This window comes from Aureobasidium subglaciale (assembly GCF_000721755.1).
Source record: "Aureobasidium subglaciale EXF-2481 unplaced genomic scaffold scaffold_35, whole genome shotgun sequence".
NCBI lineage: Eukaryota > Fungi > Ascomycota > Dothideomycetes > Dothideales > Saccotheciaceae > Aureobasidium > Aureobasidium subglaciale.
The window spans coordinates 1-18,565 of NW_013566960.1; the positions used below are offsets into that span (position 1 = coordinate 1).

General features: G+C 51.7%; 9 protein-coding genes across 9 annotated transcripts; 2 read left to right on the forward strand and 7 right to left on the reverse strand.

Annotated features, from left to right (window-relative positions):
* Nucleotides 1-1,285: 1,285 nt before the first annotated feature.
* On the reverse strand, nucleotides 1,286-2,578 carry AUEXF2481DRAFT_48493 (uncharacterized protein; the record flags this gene model as incomplete). The annotated part of the gene is made up of 6 exons (XM_013483939.1): nucleotides 1,286-1,630; nucleotides 1,689-1,776; nucleotides 1,830-2,104; nucleotides 2,235-2,254; nucleotides 2,309-2,351; nucleotides 2,567-2,578. 6 exons carry the CDS (start codon nucleotides 2,576-2,578, stop codon nucleotides 1,286-1,288), a joined length of 783 nt encoding a protein of 260 aa, XP_013339393.1.
* A 559-nt stretch (nucleotides 2,579-3,137) lies between these two features.
* On the reverse strand, nucleotides 3,138-4,043 carry AUEXF2481DRAFT_48494 (uncharacterized protein; the record flags this gene model as incomplete). The annotated part of the gene is made up of 4 exons (XM_013483940.1): nucleotides 3,138-3,195; nucleotides 3,256-3,627; nucleotides 3,688-3,798; nucleotides 3,976-4,043. The coding sequence occupies 4 exons, from the start codon at nucleotides 4,041-4,043 to the stop codon at nucleotides 3,138-3,140; spliced, it is 609 nt and encodes a 202-aa protein (XP_013339394.1).
* Nucleotides 4,044-4,682: 639 nt separating this feature from the next.
* Nucleotides 4,683-5,767, forward strand: AUEXF2481DRAFT_48495 (uncharacterized protein; the record flags this gene model as incomplete). Its single annotated transcript, XM_013483941.1, has 2 exons — nucleotides 4,683-4,756; nucleotides 4,810-5,767. 2 exons carry the CDS (start codon nucleotides 4,683-4,685, stop codon nucleotides 5,765-5,767), a joined length of 1,032 nt encoding a protein of 343 aa, XP_013339395.1.
* Nucleotides 5,768-5,935: 168 nt separating this feature from the next.
* AUEXF2481DRAFT_102412 (uncharacterized protein) lies at nucleotides 5,936-7,076 on the reverse strand (the record flags this gene model as incomplete). The annotated part of the gene is made up of 3 exons (XM_013483962.1): nucleotides 6,770-7,076; nucleotides 6,315-6,704; nucleotides 5,936-6,290 (listed from the first exon to the last, which is right to left on the reverse strand). The coding sequence occupies exons 1-3, from the start codon at nucleotides 6,985-6,987 to the stop codon at nucleotides 5,936-5,938; spliced, it is 963 nt and encodes a 320-aa protein (XP_013339416.1). The 5' UTR covers nucleotides 6,988-7,076.
* A 177-nt stretch (nucleotides 7,077-7,253) lies between these two features.
* On the reverse strand, nucleotides 7,254-8,825 carry AUEXF2481DRAFT_70624 (uncharacterized protein; the record flags this gene model as incomplete). The annotated part of the gene is made up of 2 exons (XM_013483946.1): nucleotides 7,254-8,573; nucleotides 8,631-8,825. The coding sequence occupies 2 exons, from the start codon at nucleotides 8,823-8,825 to the stop codon at nucleotides 7,254-7,256; spliced, it is 1,515 nt and encodes a 504-aa protein (XP_013339400.1).
* A 276-nt stretch (nucleotides 8,826-9,101) lies between these two features.
* AUEXF2481DRAFT_44601 (uncharacterized protein) lies at nucleotides 9,102-10,697 on the reverse strand. The gene is made up of 3 exons (XM_013483924.1): nucleotides 10,618-10,697; nucleotides 9,971-10,562; nucleotides 9,102-9,880 (listed from the first exon to the last, which is right to left on the reverse strand). The coding sequence occupies exons 2-3, from the start codon at nucleotides 10,218-10,220 to the stop codon at nucleotides 9,549-9,551; spliced, it is 582 nt and encodes a 193-aa protein (XP_013339378.1). The 5' UTR covers nucleotides 10,221-10,562; nucleotides 10,618-10,697; the 3' UTR covers nucleotides 9,102-9,548.
* On the reverse strand, nucleotides 10,437-13,113 carry AUEXF2481DRAFT_44602 (uncharacterized protein). The gene is made up of 2 exons (XM_013483925.1): nucleotides 12,823-13,113; nucleotides 10,437-12,746 (listed from the first exon to the last, which is right to left on the reverse strand). Exon 2 carries the CDS (start codon nucleotides 12,695-12,697, stop codon nucleotides 10,853-10,855), a length of 1,845 nt encoding a protein of 614 aa, XP_013339379.1. The 5' UTR covers nucleotides 12,698-12,746; nucleotides 12,823-13,113; the 3' UTR covers nucleotides 10,437-10,852.
* A 2,943-nt stretch (nucleotides 13,114-16,056) lies between these two features.
* AUEXF2481DRAFT_8994 (uncharacterized protein) lies at nucleotides 16,057-16,630 on the reverse strand (the record flags this gene model as incomplete). The annotated part of the gene is made up of 2 exons (XM_013483894.1): nucleotides 16,057-16,526; nucleotides 16,582-16,630. 2 exons carry the CDS (start codon nucleotides 16,628-16,630, stop codon nucleotides 16,057-16,059), a joined length of 519 nt encoding a protein of 172 aa, XP_013339348.1.
* A 137-nt stretch (nucleotides 16,631-16,767) lies between these two features.
* On the forward strand, nucleotides 16,768-18,549 carry AUEXF2481DRAFT_8995 (uncharacterized protein; the record flags this gene model as incomplete). The annotated part of the gene is made up of 1 exon (XM_013483895.1): nucleotides 16,768-18,549. The coding sequence occupies one exon, from the start codon at nucleotides 16,768-16,770 to the stop codon at nucleotides 18,547-18,549; it is 1,782 nt and encodes a 593-aa protein (XP_013339349.1).
* Nucleotides 18,550-18,565: the final 16 nt, after the last annotated feature.

Below are 18,565 nucleotides of genomic sequence, written 5' to 3' on the forward strand. Positions count from 1 at the left end.
AAGAAGAAGAAGAAGAAGAAGAAGAAGAAGAAGAAGAAGAAGAAGAAGAAGAAGAAGAAGAAGAAGAAGAGGAGGAGGAGATAGAAGTCTTGGAGCAAGTGCTGGAGGAGCGTGAGAGGAATGGAGGGGTAGAGGAGAGTGATGTTGTGGATGAGGAGGGGGAAGGGAAGGCGCAGATGGTGCAGAGGGTGGGGAGGTCCGGGAGGTGGAGACGGAGGTGGGAACGCATTTGTTTGGTTGATGGGATTCCGGACTTTCGAATAAGAAGATGTTGTTGTTGTGTAAAGTTGACTCACCCAGAAGTCGAGATACAAGATTGAAAGGACTGATTGTTTGTCTAGAGGATCAATGATCGTCTTCGTCAAATGCTTAGACCGCCAATGAAGATATCCTGGCCACAGGAAGATTGAAAGTCGTAGATGTGTAAAAGACAGAAGGAATTATCCACACTACAATCGGTTGTCCTAGTTCTCGAAGTTGGTTGGTGGTGAGCAGAGAATCATCATGTTAGGGTGGATGAGGCGAGTGATATAGCTAACAGTATGAAAGAATTGAGCGACACAAAGAATGCTTTAATTTGAAGTCGACAATGCCTGTTCGCTCTTTCTTCCCTTTCGGGCAGACGTGATTGTAAGAAGAACCACAAAGAATTCATTGTTGTCTCTATTCTTTGGGAAGGCGCGGGGTGTACTCCGGTCATGTAAGCGACATTACGTCGACCACCTACCTTTGACAGACTACGTCCGATCATACAGGTCATTGCTCCAGACAAAAGCACTTCTTGTCATCCGTGCGTTGTGATGCCGATGCTATGCTAGGAAGTGGTCAACAGCAATCTTCTAATGTGAAAGAGAAAACATATCAAGCATCACAATACAAAGACATGATGATATCTTGAAATGTTGATTTGGCGCATGATGAGCGCTTTCCCTGATTGACGGGGAGGTATAAGGAATGACATAAAAGGGGATACAGTAAAAAACCAAGAGGGGTATTTCAGCGCAGTCAAGGGAACGGCGATCATCATGGCGAGGAGCACGAAGATTGTTTCGCGGGTACTGAGTGAGCCAAAATGAAAAGAGAGCTTTGTGGAGAGTATAGGAGGAGTGGAAAAATGTCAAATCGGCTAGTGTATTCGTCAAGCTGCAACGCATTTTGGGGAATCAATTCATTTCGACGCTCAGTAGTGCTCCAGGCCAGACGGCGCGCTCCAAGCCAGAGGGCGTCTGTGCGAAAAAGGACGTGAAATGGTCAAGTGGATTTCGTGAATATTCGAGCGGTTTCTTTACGAGGCCTCGGCCTTGGGCTCCTCGACAGACTCGGCAGTCTTGGATTCCTCGGCCTTGGGGGCGTCAGAGGCAGCAGCGGGCTCGGACTCGTTGCCGTCGGACGAAGTCCAGAGGGTGAGGTTGTCGCGGAGGAGCTGCATGATGAGGGTGCTGTCGCGGTAAGACTCCTCTGAGAGCGAGTCGAGCTCGGCGATGGCGTCGTCGAAGGCCTGCTTGGCAAGGTGGCATGCGCGGTCGGGGCTGTTGAGGATCTCGTAATAGAAGACGGAGAAGTTGAGGGCCAGACCAAGGCGGATAGGGTGGGTAGGAGTGAGCTCGGTCTGGGCGACGTCGGTGGCACTCTGGAGAAGAAGTTGTCAGCGACGATTCAAGGCAGCGATGTGGTGGGAAAGCAATTACCTTGTAGGCCTCGTGGGCAGCAGTGGCAGCAGTCTTGCGCTTGTCGCCAGAGGCGAACTCGGCAAGGTAACGGTGGTAGTCACCCTTCCTGGAAGTTTGTCAGAAAAGTGTCGGAAAGGGTATGATGTAATGTCAACATACATCTTGTGGTAGAAGACCTTGCTCTCGCCGGACTCTGCCTTGGGGATCAAGGAGTCGTCAAGGACGTCAAGAACATCCTGGCAGACCTTCTCGAGCTCGGTCTCAATCTTTTGACGGTAGTCGCGGATGATGGTAACGTGCTTGTCCGAACCCTTCTGCTCCTCCTTCTGCTCGATCGAGGAGATGATGCGCCACGAGGCACGTCTGGTACCGACAACGTTCTTGTAGGCGACGGAGAGGAGGTTACGCTCGTCAACGGTGAGTTCACCACCGATCTGGTTGTGGTTAGTGTTTGAGGGAGCTTAGTCTAGACCGTGCTTGATTTACCTTGGCGACTTCCTGTTATGACGAATTGAATGTCAGCAACTAGAGATGGTGAGAGTTGTATCGTGTGAAAGTGCGAACCTTCATGTAGGTAACCATCTCTGTTGGCCATGGTTAGCATGTAAACACGAGGGTGATGTTTCAGGTTGACGTACCATCGTAACGCTCAGCCTGCTCGCACAGTCTGGCGAGGAAGGTCTTGCTGCGTGGTTGTTAGATGGTCTGCACGGTTGGAATAGATTCCATCGGATAGCCTAGATACCTTTCACGCTGTGAAGGTTGAAAGAAGTCAGCGATCTGTGTCTATCATGGACGTATCGGGCAGCGGGCCGAATGAGGGGGGTCAAGCGGTTTTGTTGGGCTTTGCATTGCTGCGCAGCTTGACGGCACGCGCAGGGGAAGTTGCGACTTACTTCGGTGGCCATTGTGATTGGTATTGTGGGATCAGAGTAGATGTCGGGTGGATTGAGGCGGTGAGGTGTGAGGGCGGCGGTGGATGTCTGCGAGAAAGGTTGAAGCTGCTTGTTTAGAAGTCCCAAGGCGCAGCGGCCGTCCATTGCGCTCTGTCACGTGCACCGACCAGCAAAGCTGCCCTGAGCTTCAGACCATTCAGACCCCTCATCGTCACTTGATCCAAAATAAAATTAACCAGGACTCGCCCACCTTAAACACGACCCTGAGATTGGCCATTTCTTCGAGAATAATCTCCAGATCCTTCTATTTCTGCTCAACCACTACATCATCCCACTCTACAAAGGGGGGTATACTGATGAGTCCGAGTGACTGTGACTGTCTGTTCAAATGTCCTCAAGTTCGCCTCGGCCTTTCGCCAGCCTATGTCCAAACGCCCCGTGTCCGACCTTGACCATGACAAAGGAAAAACCAATGCGTGCCTTGATTAGCACGCTGGAAGTATCGTGTCCCAGCCATGACGTGGGACAGCAAATGAAACAAAAGAGAACGACTCCCTCGCCATTTATGCCGCTACATGAGCAAGCGCCACACACCGAGAATAATAGCGGCAGTACCCGTTGTTACACCCCTAGAATCCGCGTGTTAGCAAGCTCCAATTGCCGTCGGTCCGGTTGGACATGAAACGTACATTAGCCATTGCAATGTCGAGAACTTGACTGCCTCAAGGCGTTCTCTCAATGCCGCGGCTTCTTGTTCGATCCTCGTCTCGGTCTCTTTGATCTTGAGATCCTGCGAGTTCGCTTCCTCCCTGATCCTGCCCTTCTCGAGATTGAGATCCAGTCGCACTGATGCTTGCGTACGCTGAACTTCGTCCCGTAGTCTGGAGTTCAATTTGGCCAGATCATTGGTGAGGCGTTCGTGTGAGGCACGTGTCAAAGAGGATTCGGTAGAGTCGGCCGATAGCAGTTCAGAGCGCAGCTTGGCAAAGTCGACCTTCTGCGTGTATGTTGCCTTCTCTTGGTCTTCACGAAGTACCATGGTTCGTGTGAGGTTTTGGATACTGTGATGTGATCCTGGTCAGCCTGGCGACGTTTTACGGTAGCGGTTGCTCGGTATGTACCTCTCTTCGACAACATCACTCAAGACCTTCATCATGGCCACGGCCTGCTCCTCCGTGAAGCCCTCATCTTGCAACCTCTGGACAAACTTCAGTGTGTCAAAGTGGTGGTCTCTGTTGCGTTGGGTTGTAGCCGAGAAGTGTCTCCTGGGCTGTACTGCTACTTGTCCAAATGCGATGCGACTGATGACAGGAAAACGGTTGGCCCATGAAAGTGCTCTTGCGGTATATTTCCTAGGGGCTGGTCTTTGTGTTGGGGCGTGAATGCGGGCGGCGGAACGGTAAGAGGACTGGGCCTGAGATGACCATGATAGTCTAGGCAATAGGAATCGCGGGATGGATGTCAATGATGCAGCCATTGTCTTGGGATGTTACAGTGTGCGTGGTGTGATTTCCAAGGAGAGACGAAACAAAGGAGAGTTTGTTGTAGCAACGACTTGTGGAGGGGTAGAAGGCCCTGAAACGGGCGAGCACACGTTTCGGCTCGACGAGCCTATGACGCCTTTCCCAACCATCCAACTTTCTACGGGTCAAGCAAGCATTCTGGGACAACCCGACTACAACTCGATGACTTTCTCGAAACGGCTTCGCGTACACTAGGAGTAGCTATGAAAACGCAAAGTACGCCTTTGCTCAGGATTGTGTCTACTGCAGATGCTCCCTCTACATGAACGACTGTCCCAGCTAGAACCCCGTTCGCTATTTGTATAGCCTCAGCGTCCCAAGTTTTGAGTCAAGAGAACAGCTTCTGCTCCCCAAGAGAAGTTGCATGCCGCACAATGTTTGAACGTTGCCTCGAAGTGATTATGGTGTCGTGTTTGAACAATCCATCTCCATGTAGCAAAGCACCTTAGGTCGCGGCCGCCCTACTTTTGACATGTGGTATTGTATTTAGCCGAGGCTTCTTCAACGACAACTTGGCCAGCTTTCCATCTACTCAACACCAATAATTTTGATATCAACCAATTCTCGCAATCAGTCATTCAAACCTTACGAACATGGCTCCTTCCAAGAATCCCTGGGTAGAAACACCCTTGATCGAATCAACCACTCTATCAAAAGCAGCCGGATGGTAAGTCTTCACCCCAAAAGCAAACCACACCCAACACTAAAACCCCAAACCAGCAGAATCTTCCTGAAACTCGAAAACCTCCAACTCTCCGGCTCTTTCAAAGCAAGAGGAATAGGGCACCTCATGCAAACCTCCCTCTCCACCTCCAAAACCCCATCAAGCACCCACTTCTACTCGTCTTCAGGAGGAAATGCCGGACTCGCCGCTGTCCACAGTGCCGTAAGACTAAACCGACCCTGCACAGTAGTAGTCCCATTGACCACAAACCCCATGATGATGGAAAAGATGAAAGCAGCAGGTGCAACAGAAGTTTTGCAATACGGGGCGAGTTGGCAAGAAGCTGATGATTACCTGCGAGACACTGTTATCAAACAAGCAGAAGAGGGCGGAGAAGAATGTGTCTATGTTCCTCCTTTTGATCGTCCGACGATTTGGACGGGGCATTCTTCCCTGATTGATGAGATTGCTGTGCAGTTGTCTGAGCTCACTGGAGAGGACAAGGCAAGGCCGGATGTTTTGGCTTGTTCGGTTGGCGGTGGGGGCTTATTCAACGGTGTTATGGAGGGTGTACAGCGTCACTCCTGGCGCGACACAAGGATCCTTGCTGTAGAGACCAAGGGAGCAGACTCTTTGGCCGAGAGCGTGAAGCAGGGACAACACATCACACTACCTGCCATAACCTCCCAAGCAACCACTTTGGGTGCCAAAAAGGTCTCGGCAAGGACTTTTGAATTGGCCATGCAGAGTGAGCAGGTCAAGACCTTGGTCTTGAGTGATGAGGAAGCTATGATGGGTGCGTGGAGATTGGCAGAGGATGAGAGACTGCTGGTAGAGCTGTCGTGCAGCGTCACCGTTGCATTGTGTTACGGAGATCGATTGGAAAAAGCCTTGGGCAGACGAGTGTCGAAAGACGACAAGGTTGTCATTATCGTTTGCGGTGGCAGCAATGTCACCATAGATATGGTCTCGCAGTGGAAGAAGGACTCGGTGCATGTTGATGCAGCAGAGTAGAGACGACAGGCGTGGTCAATCGTGACCAAGATGCATATCACGCGAGCGTTCAAAAAGCAGATAGATTCAAAATAGACAAAGCGCCCGCGCTGGGTATCATGGATTGAAAAAGTACGCCACTATGCAGTTACTGAAACCGTCCTCCCTATCGTATCGCGTTGCTAACGTCTAAGCAGCTACTTGACCTTGGCTGAGCTGATCCTTCAGATAAGCCCAGTAGTTGGCTCTGATAGGATCGTACTTGGTGGCAAGTAAGTCATAAGCCTTGACAGCCTTCTCGCTCTGCTCCTTCTCGGCAGCATATATCTCAGCCAGTAGGTCAAGTGCATGGCTAGACTTCACAGAGTCTTCGCGTTCAGAGTCCACGCTTGCAAACTCATTGACAAACTCTAGTTGCGATGAGATAGGCATATTGGCGGCAGATATGATACCACGAAGATAGTTCCAAGGCGACTGATTCTGCGGTGCTGTGCGGATAGCTTCCTGAGCGAATCTGTGTTTGTTGTTAGTCGTCGCGACTTGACTCGTTTGCAGCAAAATCACTCACTGGATCTCTCTCTCCACCACAGGCTTATCTTCTGTCTTTGGTGGTTTACTCCCTGACACAAGGAAGAAGCGATGGTTCCAAGCGGAGTTGTTCCTCACATCCTCTTCAATCAACTTTTCCGTAGCTTCCAGCTCTCCCTCGTTCCAAAGCTCGAACCTGCGCACCAGCCATTGTCTGTAACTCCACACGTGGTAGTTCTTCGCGTCCAGCTCGAACATTTGGGAGATGAAGTCTGCTTCACCCTTGCAGGAGTCGAGACGGTCCACGACGAGTTGACGATGATGCCAGATCTGGTAGTTCTTTTGATGGGCAAGGGCGGTCTCATTCAACCATTCCAATTCTTTTGAAAGATCGGAGTTGAGAGCTTTGAGGATTTCGGAGCGGTATAACCTGTATAACAATACGAGTCAGTCAAGGGGGCTTCTCTACTAAGAGGGTCAGATGGAAGGACGAACCAGACGGTGTAGTGTGCAGCGTTCATGTCGATGATGTCTTCGGTCAGGCTTAGTGTTCTCTCGCTCATTTCGTTCTTGGCCATGACTGCGCGGAGGTATGACATTGCTTCCGAGTACTCGTCCGTGTATGCGATCGCAGCGAGAGGGTTTGGGCCACCGTCATCTTGAGGCAGGGGTACGACGTCGTCCCAAGTTGTGTCGTCTGAGTATTTGCCCATATTTGCTGTGTGTCTTGTTGATGTCTGTTGTCAAACGGTGTATTGTGAACGTTGTAACTATTTAGTGGCTGCTCAATCATCAAAAGTCCCAGAGACGGCGTCATTGTTTGAGAACGCCAAGTCTGCATGCATTCGAGAACAATACCAACCAACCCTTTCCGCTCTGGTACTTAGACAAGCATCACATTTCTACGTTTGAGAGGCCAAGTCAGTACTGTGATTATAATGTCGTAATTGTGTTTTTACAGGGAGCTGTTTATAGATAATCATATTCTCCAGAACTTCCAGCCTTCTCTTACACCTCCGTGAACTCCGCCTGTAACTCCGACGAGCTTCTCAACGCCTTCACGACCCTCGACTGCTTCGAACTTCTCTGCGTCTATTTCCTCGCCTCCAAGTTCATCGCTTCCGTTATCGAGTACGGCAGGCCACAGTACGCCAACGCCGTCTCCCCCAAGCGTCGTCTCGTACTTCTCGAAGCCTTCCTTCTCAAGCTCTTTTTCGAGTCTTGCTAGTGTCTCGGCTTGTGAGTTGGCCGTTTCAGCGACTGGCATGTCTTCGCCAATCAAAGGTAAGTCTGGCTTGAGAAGAGTGAAAGCACAACCACCACCACCTGCACCAGTAAGCTTGGTCCACCCAGCTCCCGCTGTGTCGACAAGCTCGCGCAAACGCTCGAGCTTAGGATGCGAGACTCCCAAACTGACCAGAAGACCGTGATTAATCGACACAAGTTCGCCTAGCTGAGTGAGTGCCGAGGGATCTGTAGGGTCAAAGTCTGGGCTTGTGATCAAAGCATATGCGGACTCGGTAACCCCGTCTATGGCGTCTAGAATATGGTTGGCAATTTTTGGGTTTGTCTTCTTCAATCTTGCAACCTTTGCAACCTCTGCGGCAGTGCTCTTTGGTTGTTTCGTATCCACCAGCAGTAATGGTAACTCTGGAAAATTTCGTAAAGGCAGTACCACTGGAGGCTTTGCATAGTCTGCACGCTTGAATAAGACGGCCTTACCGCCTGATGCGACTGTGTTGTCCACTCCTGAGGGATTGCCATGAATGAGCATCTCTCCGACAAAAGACCACTGGTTGATTCTCTCAAGTTGTTTCTCGGCCTCTTCGGGCTGCTGATCAGGATGAGGACCAGAAAGAGCGCGAGCCTGGATTAAAAGGGAAGTAGCTATGCAAACTGAAATGCTGGCGCTGGAACCGAGACCGGCGCCGATGGGTATCGTAGAACGTAAAGTGTAAATGGTGGCAGGCGAAGACTTGTTGCCGAGAGAAAGGAAGAGGTAGAGGAAGGACGATGCCGCGGCCTGGTGTATCTTTTGCTCGTGGAGGGGAATATGAGGAGAGACATTGAGGATGTGTGGCTTCATAGCCTCGACAAGGATGGGGTCGAGCTGGGTGACGAGATCGTAGTAGCGCTTCTTGCGATCGGGATGGGAGAAGGCATCCCAAGGTAGTGTGTCAATGTCCCAAGTGTGATGGAGGTCGATGTCGCGGAAGCGCAAGGTGATAGTGCGACGAGACTTCGAGAGAGTGGTGACGAGCATGTAGGAGCGGAGCGAGATGGCAGCAGCCATAGCAGCCTGTCTAAGGGGTCAGCCATCTGTACACAGTCGAGGGAGTAGTCGCAGATCTATGACCTTTCCGTGAACGACAGCATGTTCGCCGTAAACAATGACCTTTCCGGGGGCAGAAACCATAAACGGAGGGGCCAATGGAGTCGACATCTTGCGTTTGTATGCTGGACGTGGATCACTACGGCGTCGAGTCGGGGAGTCTTCGTCGCTGGATGATGCATTTGCTCTATTGGATCCGTTCGAGTGGCCGTTGGTCATAGTGGTTGATTGAGTTGGTGCGCCATTGCGCAATTCAAGACTTCCGTTGGCCATTGTCATTGTTCATACTCAGTAGTCAAGTGGCATGTTCAAGTCTTTCGAGACAAAGGAGTTTAACTAACTAGGAAATGTCCGTCGACGAATGACAACACGCGCATTGCAATTAATCTCCTTTCCGGCCCTCCCCCACACTCTTCTCAGTCCACTTTTTGCATAAAGCGACCCTTGTCTGCATGAACCTCAAATTGTGCCTGGCAGATTGACCTCGCCCCGCATTCAAATATCGGATCTTCTCTTTCCGAGGCTGCCATGCCTTCCTCGACCATGCATTTTCTCAGATCATGTTTCCTCTGTCTCCCATACCAGCAACTCCTTCATGCTGTCCAGGAGGAGTAGGCACAAACGTGTTTCTGTTGGCAGATCCGAGCATACCTGTGTTGCCATGACCAAAGGCCTGACCGTCTGGGTTGCTCGCTCCATGCATAGCAGCTGGGCTTGTGGGACTAGCAGGGCCAGTATGGCCAGCGTTTCTCGTTTGCATCTCGAACGACGCTCCTGCACCGCTGTGTCTGGCTGAGCCGTGATGGTTCGTGGGTACGCCGGTACTGTCGCTTCTTGTCGCAGGTCCTACAAGACGGCCACGAAGAGGCAGAAGTGCACTGATCAGAAACAGAACACTACATTCATCAGCGACTAGCTCGCGATGGTCAGGGCCTTCGTCACTTACAACTCGATTCCAGCGAACGCGGCAGCAGCAGCTCCGCATGACCACGCTCTTCTGAGTCTGTGGAGGGTTTCGCTGTATGCTGCATAGGCTGCATAGGCTGCGTTGCTGTTGACCTGCTGACTCAGACGACCAGTGTAGTACGTAAGATCTCTAGGTCTAGTGACATCACTGTAAGCAGCAAGTTCGGCCATGATGGCCAGCCAGAACAACGCAAAGAACAGATCGATCAGTACAGCCGAGAGTGGATGCGATGAGAGAACGGGTAGGCGCGGCAGGAAGGCTAGCGGGATGGTGGCCAGAATGGTCAGGATTGCCGCGATCAGAGCGGGTATGTATGCCGGTTGCAACTGTGATGAGTGTGTTAATCGTGGAAACTTCGATGCGCATTCAACGATGAGTCAACTTACGAGTGTGGCAGAGTACACATGGAGAGCGTAGGCGACAAGTCCCAGAATCAAGACGGCGAGCAAGAACTGCACGATGCGCATTGCCTTCGACACAAGACGTCCAGTGCCGGAGCGAGACGATTGCGCGCCATCAGTCTTGTCGGCTCTGCCGAATCTGCTGATTGCTGTCTTGCGGTTTGCTGTGGCAGACTCGGTTGTTGTGAAAATAGGTGCGTCTAGACCAGGCTCTTCGCCGACCTTCTTTCTGGTGAAGATGTCCATCTCTGCGTCGATATGCAGGTGTGATGAGGCTGGAAGCTCGGTAGTCTTGATATTGTGTCTCCGAGAGGGCTGCTGGTGCACTCGCACGTCAAAACTGTTGATCCGGAGGTGAGAGTGGAATGTCGTTTGCAAATCTGCTTATTGGACCACTCGGAATGCAAACACTCACTTACTGCAGCATTCACTCTGAATAAGGCACGTACAAACACAACTACTTTCGCGAACACAATTGTCATTTTACGCTATCTATGCTGCAAGGTTCTATGGTCAACGATGAGCAGCACCGAGCCAGGAAAGATAGCAAACAAAAGCATAGTGACGTTGAGCAATCTTGACGCTTTTGTCGGTCCAACTAAGAATCGAGAACATCCTCGTACCTCGCTAACGACAGTGGCAGCTCCGTGTGCCAGCAAACACCCTTCTCTTTGAGCAAGGACGACGTCCACTCCGCCGCCTGTAACAGGAAGAACATCACATCCCAACAGATGTGTACGGGTATAAGAAGGAAATGAAAGAAAAAAGCTGAAGATGTGCACATGAGGTATGTTATTCCTTGTTGAGCCATCACAGTCCAAGTTCGTTAAAGGCATGTTGTTTGTCATTTGTCATGTTTGAGACGGAGTCTCGCTTTCTCAGCGTGGTTGCTGGAAGCTAAGATGTCCTTTAATGGCTATCAGGTCTTCCTGAAGACGAGATATGCGCAATTCGTATTCGTCCTGCATGCGAGAGAATCGTTGCTCCAGAGCTCTGACGTAGTTCCAAACATCATTGATGCCATCGCCAACGATTTCTCTCATACTGCCACCCGAGCTGTGCCCGTGACTTGATAGGCTCCCAGGGTTTGATCCATGCATCGGTCCGGATTGCATGTTGTTGTGCATTGAATTGTGTGCTGCTGATTGGATTGGCAACCTCATTGAATGTCCAGAAGCGAGTCCAGCCAGTGAGGGAAGCTGAGTGTGTTGCGACATCTGGTGAGGGGCAGGTGGAGTGGCCTGTCCATTGCGCGCATTGTGTGCCTGTTGTATTTGTGTGAGGCTAGGTGATCTGTTACGCATTGCGCTAGTGGCTTCCGCTATACTAAGGCGATGTTGATCCTGTTGATTGGGAGACAGCGGCTTGGGCGAGTGAGAGATGCCGCCCTCTCCGAGCACAACGGTGGGCGTAGAACCGTATGGGTTTAGTGCCATATTGCTTGTCGGGTTCATATTGGTGATTTCCCCCGGAGAAGTTACAGCGTTAGATGATGGCAGGATGTGATGATTTGGGGGACCCATGTTACCCCTATGTGTACGGCTAGCCAGAGGCGGCGGGTAGGTGCTGGAGTGTTGGCGGTAGATGGACCTGTTAGGATCGTGCGAGTCCTCGATATGAGCACGCTTGCGACTAGGTTCGCTCTCTCTTCTCGGGTTATCGTCCTCGTCGTCCATGTCATGGCCATTCTCGCCATTATCGGTGTACTCCATGCCATCCATGCCCTCGTCACCCATTCTGCTGTCATCATCACCTCCGAAGCTGGAGCGGCGACCGGCGCAGCCTCCAGGACCTTTATTGTGTCGTGCCAAGGCATCGCCACGGGCGAAGCGTCTGCCGCATTTGTCGCAGATGTGTGGTCTTTCGCCGGTGTGCAGCTTGGTGTGTCGCTTCAAGTCATGCAGCCTTCTGAAGCGTGATTGACAAGTTTGGCAAACATATGGTTTCTCTTGGCTGTGGGTAAGCAAATGACTTTTGAGGTTGTGATGACGTGTGAAATCAGTCGCACAATACGGACACTTGTGCCGCTTGGTCGACGGAGAGGCTCTCGACTGACCTTCTGCGGCCGCCTCTGCTGCTACGGATGCTGGACCAGGATATGTGAACGATTTGTGCGAAGGATGAGCGCTGGAGGCAGAGTTATATCCCCGGGTGGGCTCTGGATAGTCCATGCTAGTCATTTCTGCAGGCTCCGCGACCATTTGAGTATCCCGGGCGTGCTCGTGGGCAGTTGTCGTCATTGCACCATTGGGTGAAACGGCATCTGAGTCCCCGAAACTTCTGAGGCTAACGGGACTAGGCTGAGATGCCTCGGCGGTTGTCGTTACTGGCACGGTGAGGTGTGTGCTCGGTTTGCGCATCTGACTGGAAGGAGAAAAATTTGGCGAGGCGAGATCAGAGGCTTTGGACATTCCAGGGCCGCTCATAAGGGCATGCAGAGCGGTGGCTGCGGGATTTGCGCTAGTTTGGCTCGATTCGTGACTTTGCTGTTGTTGTTGCAGTCGTCTGGCATCAGCCTGAGCAGCAGCGCCTGTAAGAGGTCTGGGCGAGAAGCGTGCCGGAGATTTGGGTGAGACAGCGGTATAGTCCGGAGCGCGTGGTTTGAACAGGTGGTGGTTGTCTTTCGCAAAGGCAGAATGAGATGCTAAGGTAGGCGTGTGAGGGACTTCAAGAGGAGGAAAGGGTTCGACCTGAGGGCTGTCTGATCTAACTCGTGTGGCCATCGAGGGATACATACATTTGACGAGCCGCAAAGGTATTATTAACAGTCGACTGTGCGCATGTCAGCCACTGCTCGTGGGGACCACGACAGGGAGGAAAAAGGAAAAAGAAAGCAAGCCCCACATACGTAATTTACTAGGTCGCGGTGATATGCGAACGTGTAGAGGGTCTGCGGTGGGATTGAGATGTTGCGCGCCAGGACAAAATCGGTGTTCGCAGTTCTTTGTCGACAGTTCTGGGGCGAGTAGGATAGAAAACAGTCGCGACAGTCAAGCGTCCATGAATTCCAAGACTGTGGCGTAAATAATGGGTTGCGGCCAGAAGCCGGCGAGGTCGCGTATGGCCGGAGCGTTTGATAATTAACAATGCGACGACCTTGTTAGAATCGAGTCTCTCAGCTTGTGCCAGTTATTGCGGCGTGGAAATCAAGAAGAAAGAACGAAGCACTTGGGCTGTCAAGTCGAGGACTGGAAAGCGATCAAGGATGCTCGGACAGCGCGATGGCCCGGCGCGATGGCGCAGCTACTAAAGATGCGCGTGGAGCCGGTACGCTGCTGAGCTGCTGGCTGATGCTGGAGGTTGTGGTGGCTGCTTGTTGGTACGTCAGACGCCTTGCTGTGGCAGAAGAGGAAGAGGCGAAAACAATAGATTTGGTGCAGGTGACGAGCTCAATTGCCATGCCGCGAACAAAACGCGTCTATCGTGGCTGCTGGCCGATCGAGTAGGGAATTGTCGATGGCCACAGAGGCAAACAGAAATCACAAAACTGGCTGTACAGAACCTTGAAAGGCTTGTCAAGGTTCGAGACAGCCCTGATCGAGCTACTCGAATGACGCAGCAAACGCAGCCGCAGATCTTGACAACTTGAACCTCCCTCGCAACAAGAACTTGGCTTTTGGGAACAACGACCTCGCTTTCGTCGGAAGTCCGATTTGAGGCGTGGCTAATTTGCTCGACGATCGTCTGGTCTGTAGTTCTGGCCCCGTTCATCTTGTCCCCAACTCGACCTTCCATGCTCAACCGGTGGCCATCTTGCCTGCATCCAGCAAACTCCTACTTACAGAACTTTGTTGCGCACGCATAGCTGGTGGTGCTAGAGCCTCAAAAGCCTGCAACCGACCCGTCTTTGCTTCAATTCTCCAAACTTCTTTATGTTCGCGCTCGACCTAAACCCCGTCCATGGCTTCTCGCTTGTCGATGCCACCCGCTCGATGCTCATGGTGCTTGGTGCTCGATTCAAAAAGCGGAGACGGATGTGGCTGTGCAAAGTCTTGGGTGCTTGTCAGTAGGTCTGTCTTGATGAGATTCTGATACGTTTGCACGATCAGCGACAAGATGCGCAGTCTGTTCTCCCGACAACTGACTAATGTGATGATATGTGGTTGAACCCCTCGCCGACATGTGTGGCCGGCCTGAATAGATGAAATCGTCGTTTCTTACCAAATCCCAACCTCTCAATCGAGGGGTTCGCGTCTGCGCCTTCTTTCTCATCTACATCGCCGCCATCACTGCGGATCTTCTTGAAGAGATCATCGACGCCGCAGCCTACGATTCCCTTGCACGAAACGCAAGCAAGTGCTTCCAACCGAGCGATGCTCGTGTTGCAGCAAACAAAGCTTCTCGCATGCGCCTACGGGTGCCACACTTGTCCTTCTTTTCGGCTGCTACATGCTGTATCACAGCCATGTTCTACCCGGAATGCGTCACAATGATGACTTGTGGCGCCTCACCGTTCAACTATGGCAGTGCCTTGATCTTGGTCCCTGACTGATCCCTAGCCCTGTCAGCACTTGACACCAGAACCTTCTAAGCGGCTATAGGACTATGCAAGTGCTATCAGCACGCGATTGATTGGTGATTTGAAGCAGCTGGCCTATAATGAGACATTCGTAGCCTGACCACTAAGCGTGACTACAAGATGACAAGTCTCTTGTGCTGGACGCCTGGTTGATCATGTGGAAAAGTAGGCACGAAGACCCCACAGACTCCACAATACTAGAACCCCTTCAACTGTTCAACATCATGTTATCTCCAGTCTGCTACGCAAGCAGTTCAACAACCTTGATTTTGAGCCTCACAGAACGTCCCGCGTGTAACGGAGCGGCCGCCGGCGACTAGTTTGTGCAGGTTCAGCTCAAGAAGGTCGCTAAACATGACCCCGAAACATCTATGATCGATTCGCGCTCAGGAGGCGCAGGAGGTCTTGATCACCACTCTTGCGAACCCTGGTCGATGCGAGAGCGAAGCCAAGCGAGCATTCTACTCCTTGACGAGCCAACGGCGTCCGCGTGCCTGAGGCAACCTCGGTACCCGCTTGAATAGGACCATCTGCGAGTCGCGATTGTCAGATAACAAGGCACAGCTAGCGGGTTAACCAACCACCCATGACGCCGAATGTTTCGCATCGTGATAGAGCAATAATGGCAGTTCGAACTCGTGATGGAATATGACTGCCGGACAGCTTCTGTCGCTACGGATCAGTACGGCTCAGTATGAGCTAAACGGCCATGTTCACGACTGTTTTGCGGCTTTTGCCATGTGGTTCCATATTAAGACATATTTGCGGATTGCCACATTGGGCACGAGCCTGGACTGTCTAGAGAGTGAGAAATGCGTTGGTAGACTAATTAGGTGTTGTTGTAGTTGAATATGTTCGCCTCACACTCGCGAGCAAAGTTAACAGTCGATTGGGGTCTCTCCATTGCACAGATGCTATGCAAGCAATTGTACATCGATATGCTGTGAATACAGGCAAGCTGATCAACTCTGAGTGGTAGTCGACTATTTCAATGTCATCACGCCGCATGCTAACAATAGTATCTCCATGCTCTCTTGTTGTTGGAGTTTCTTGGTGAACACTCTCGTCTCATCACGACCAGTAGTTCGTATTGTTCACATTGAATGCTGCACTAGACGTTGTATTGATGTGGCGAGTGGAGGTGGCTGATGGCTTTGAATTTGATGGACAACGACTAGCTGAACGCTCTGGAGGCGCATGTAGCCATCGCATGCTGTGTATAGCAAGCTTTACCTCCCATCCAATCACCCGTGTATAGGAGGAAGGTTTTGTAACGAGCCGCACGCCTCGTATCTCCAATAGAAATGGTGCGGAGAAGTGCTATGTAACGTTTGCTTGGTGATGGAAGTGGCTTGCGATCACGATAGCCACAACGATTCATCTACCTCGATATGCTTTCCCTGGGCAGATGCGAGTATTGGAAACAACTCAAATGTTTCGAAGCATCGTCCAAAGCGTACCTCTAGGGCTATTCCGGGGTCTTGCGATCGATGGCAGTGGCAAGATGGTAGGGTCGAAGGAGGAAGGAGTGAGACAGGGTGTGAGGAGCAGCGACAGAGTAGATCAAACAACGAATCTGAAGTTCTGGTTCTGGATGAGCCAACTCTTTCCTTCACCAGTCTTGTCCTTGCCCTTTGCACCAGCTTCTTCCTTGTTAGGGACCAGGACCAAGGTGTCTGAGAAGGCGCGCATTGGACCATCCTTGCGCTCGATCAAGCGCACGTAACCGCTGACCTGGACAAGGACACTCATGTTTGCTTCTTGCTCTTTCGGCTTTGCGGTCTGATCCAGAGGAGCGAGGGCTGGGTTCAGGACGTGTGCGTTGATGGACTGGACCTCGAAGAAGGTGAAGGGCATTTGTGTGGTGTAGGAGGATGCGAAGTCGTCGGGGTCCGACAGGACTGTGCCGTTGTAGGAGATTTGTGGAAGCAGTTTTCCAGATGGGAGGACCGTCTTGGGTACATAGTAGGAAGCCAGGGAGCCGCGAGCGCTGGTCAGGGCGACATAATATGCGTCGGTGAAGGTTTCGGCAGCTGCGAAGGTGTCAGAATCAGTGCGCGTTGCCGCATGGATGTAGAGCCTGCATACCGTTGGCCGAGACGCGCGTGAGAGCGTCCTCCCCGAGTGCTGCAGCCATCGTGTGTGTGTGTTGTGGTTGTATGCGCAGACTGTGGATGGATCAAATTATTGTTACTGTCACATGCAAGGGCCGAAGCTTGGGCCGGCTCTCGACGAATGTTGGCGACTGCTTTTATCGAGCGACGCAGACTCTCAATGACGACTCTCACACGCTCCGTCGGCTCGAGGCCATGGCGACCGCAATCCTTGAGCTCACTATGCGCACTTCGCCCGACACGCACACGCTTCATAGCGACGGCTTCGACGACAGATGATACCAAACCCTACTATGTCACAACGCCCATTTTCTACGTCAATGCCGCTCCTCATGCCGGCCATCTATACACCATGGTCCTCGCAGACGTTCTGAAGAGATGGCAGCTGCTCAAGGGAAGGAAGGCAATCCTCTTGACCGGTACCGATGAGCATGGCATGAAGATTCAACAGGCCTCTGCGAAAGCCGGAAGCGACCCAAAGCCCTTCTGCGACAAGGGTGCCGATATCTTCAAGAACCTGGCTGCGAGAGCCGAGCTGAGCAATGATCACTTCATCCGGACTACTGATGCTTCTCACAAGGAAGCCGTAGAGTACGCCTGGCATCTATTGAACGAGAGAGGCTACATTTATCAGTCCAAGCACCAAGGCTGGTATTCTGTGAGCGATGAAACCTTCTATCCAGAATCTCAAGTACATCTGGTCTTGGATCCTCCTACTGGCCGTAAGATCATGGCCTCGATCGAGAGTGGAAAGGAAGTCGAATGGACTTCTGAGGTCAACTACCACTTCCGACTTTCTGCTTTCCGTGATAAGCTTCTAGCATACTATGCCGAGAATCCTGATTGGGTCACTCCTAAGGCGAAGATGAAGGATGTCGTGTCTGCTGTTACTGCCGGTCTCGAGGACCTGTCCATCTCGCGTCCCTCCTCGAGACTCACATGGGGCATCCGTGTTCCAACTGATCCCGAGCAAACAATCTATGTCTGGCTAGATGCTTTGATCAACTATGCCACGGCTGCTGGTTACCCATGGGCTCCTGGCTCCGAGCATACCGGCGGCTGGCCTGCGGATGTACAGATCATTGGTAAAGACATTCTCCGCTTCCATTGTATCTACTGGCCCGCCTTCCTCATGGCACTGGATCTTCCTTTGCCTAAGCGTTTTCTCACGCACGCTCATTGGACCCTCGGTAAGCAAAAGATGGCAAAGAGTACAGGCAATGTTGTGAATCCTTTCTTCGCCCTCGATCGCTTCGGCACTGATACCATGCGATACTACATGATCCACGACGGTGGCATTGACGATGATACCGATTACGATAATTTGTATATCATCGAACGCTACAAGAAAGGTCTTCAAGGAGGTCTCGGAAACCTGGCTTCCAGAATCACGCGCGGGAAGGGATGGGAAGTCAGACGTGCTGTTAAGAGATTCTCTGGCGATCCAAGGTCGAATTCACCGTTTGTCCAGGCGCATGCCCGCAAAGTGGAAATTACAGAGTTTGAAAAATTGGTCCTGGACTTCCCTAAAGACGTAGACAGTCGCATGGAAAGTCTTCGTCCAAATCTTGCCCTCAAGAAGTTGATGAAGAACATCTACGCAGCGAATGCTTTCCTCCAAGCTCAAACTCCGTGGGATATTGCTGCCCGACTCAAGAAAGGAGAGGTAGTGCGCAACACCCAGTCCAATGAAGATGCTGAACGTCAGATGGACTACATCATCTATTTGTGCACTGAGACATTGCGTCTTGCTGGCATCATGCTTCAGCCAGTCATGCCTTCGAAGGCCAAGCAACTGCTCGATATGCTTGGTGTAGCAGAAGACAAGAGGGGCTTTGCTGATGCTCAACTGGGTGCCGATAAGGACTATGGCGCATCCAAAGTGCCGCAGGGCAAAGGCCAAGCAGGCGTCCTCTTTGCGCCGCTGATGAGCGACTCATAGTGGGGGGTCAGAGCAT

What these genes read in the sequence shown, in the direction of transcription:
- AUEXF2481DRAFT_44602 (XM_013483925.1), bottom strand. Translation starts at nt 12,697, where the DNA reads ATGGCCACACGAGTTAGATCAGACAGCCCTCAGGTCGAACCCTTTCCT.
- AUEXF2481DRAFT_44601 (XM_013483924.1), bottom strand. Translation starts at nt 10,220, where the DNA reads ATGGACATCTTCACCAGAAAGAAGGTCGGCGAAGAGCCTGGTCTAGAC. An exon ending in CTACGCTCTCCATGTGTACT is followed by an intron (nt 9,881 to 9,970) that starts CTGCCACACTCG and finishes CGGCATACATAC; the next exon opens with CCGCTCTGATCGCGGCAATC.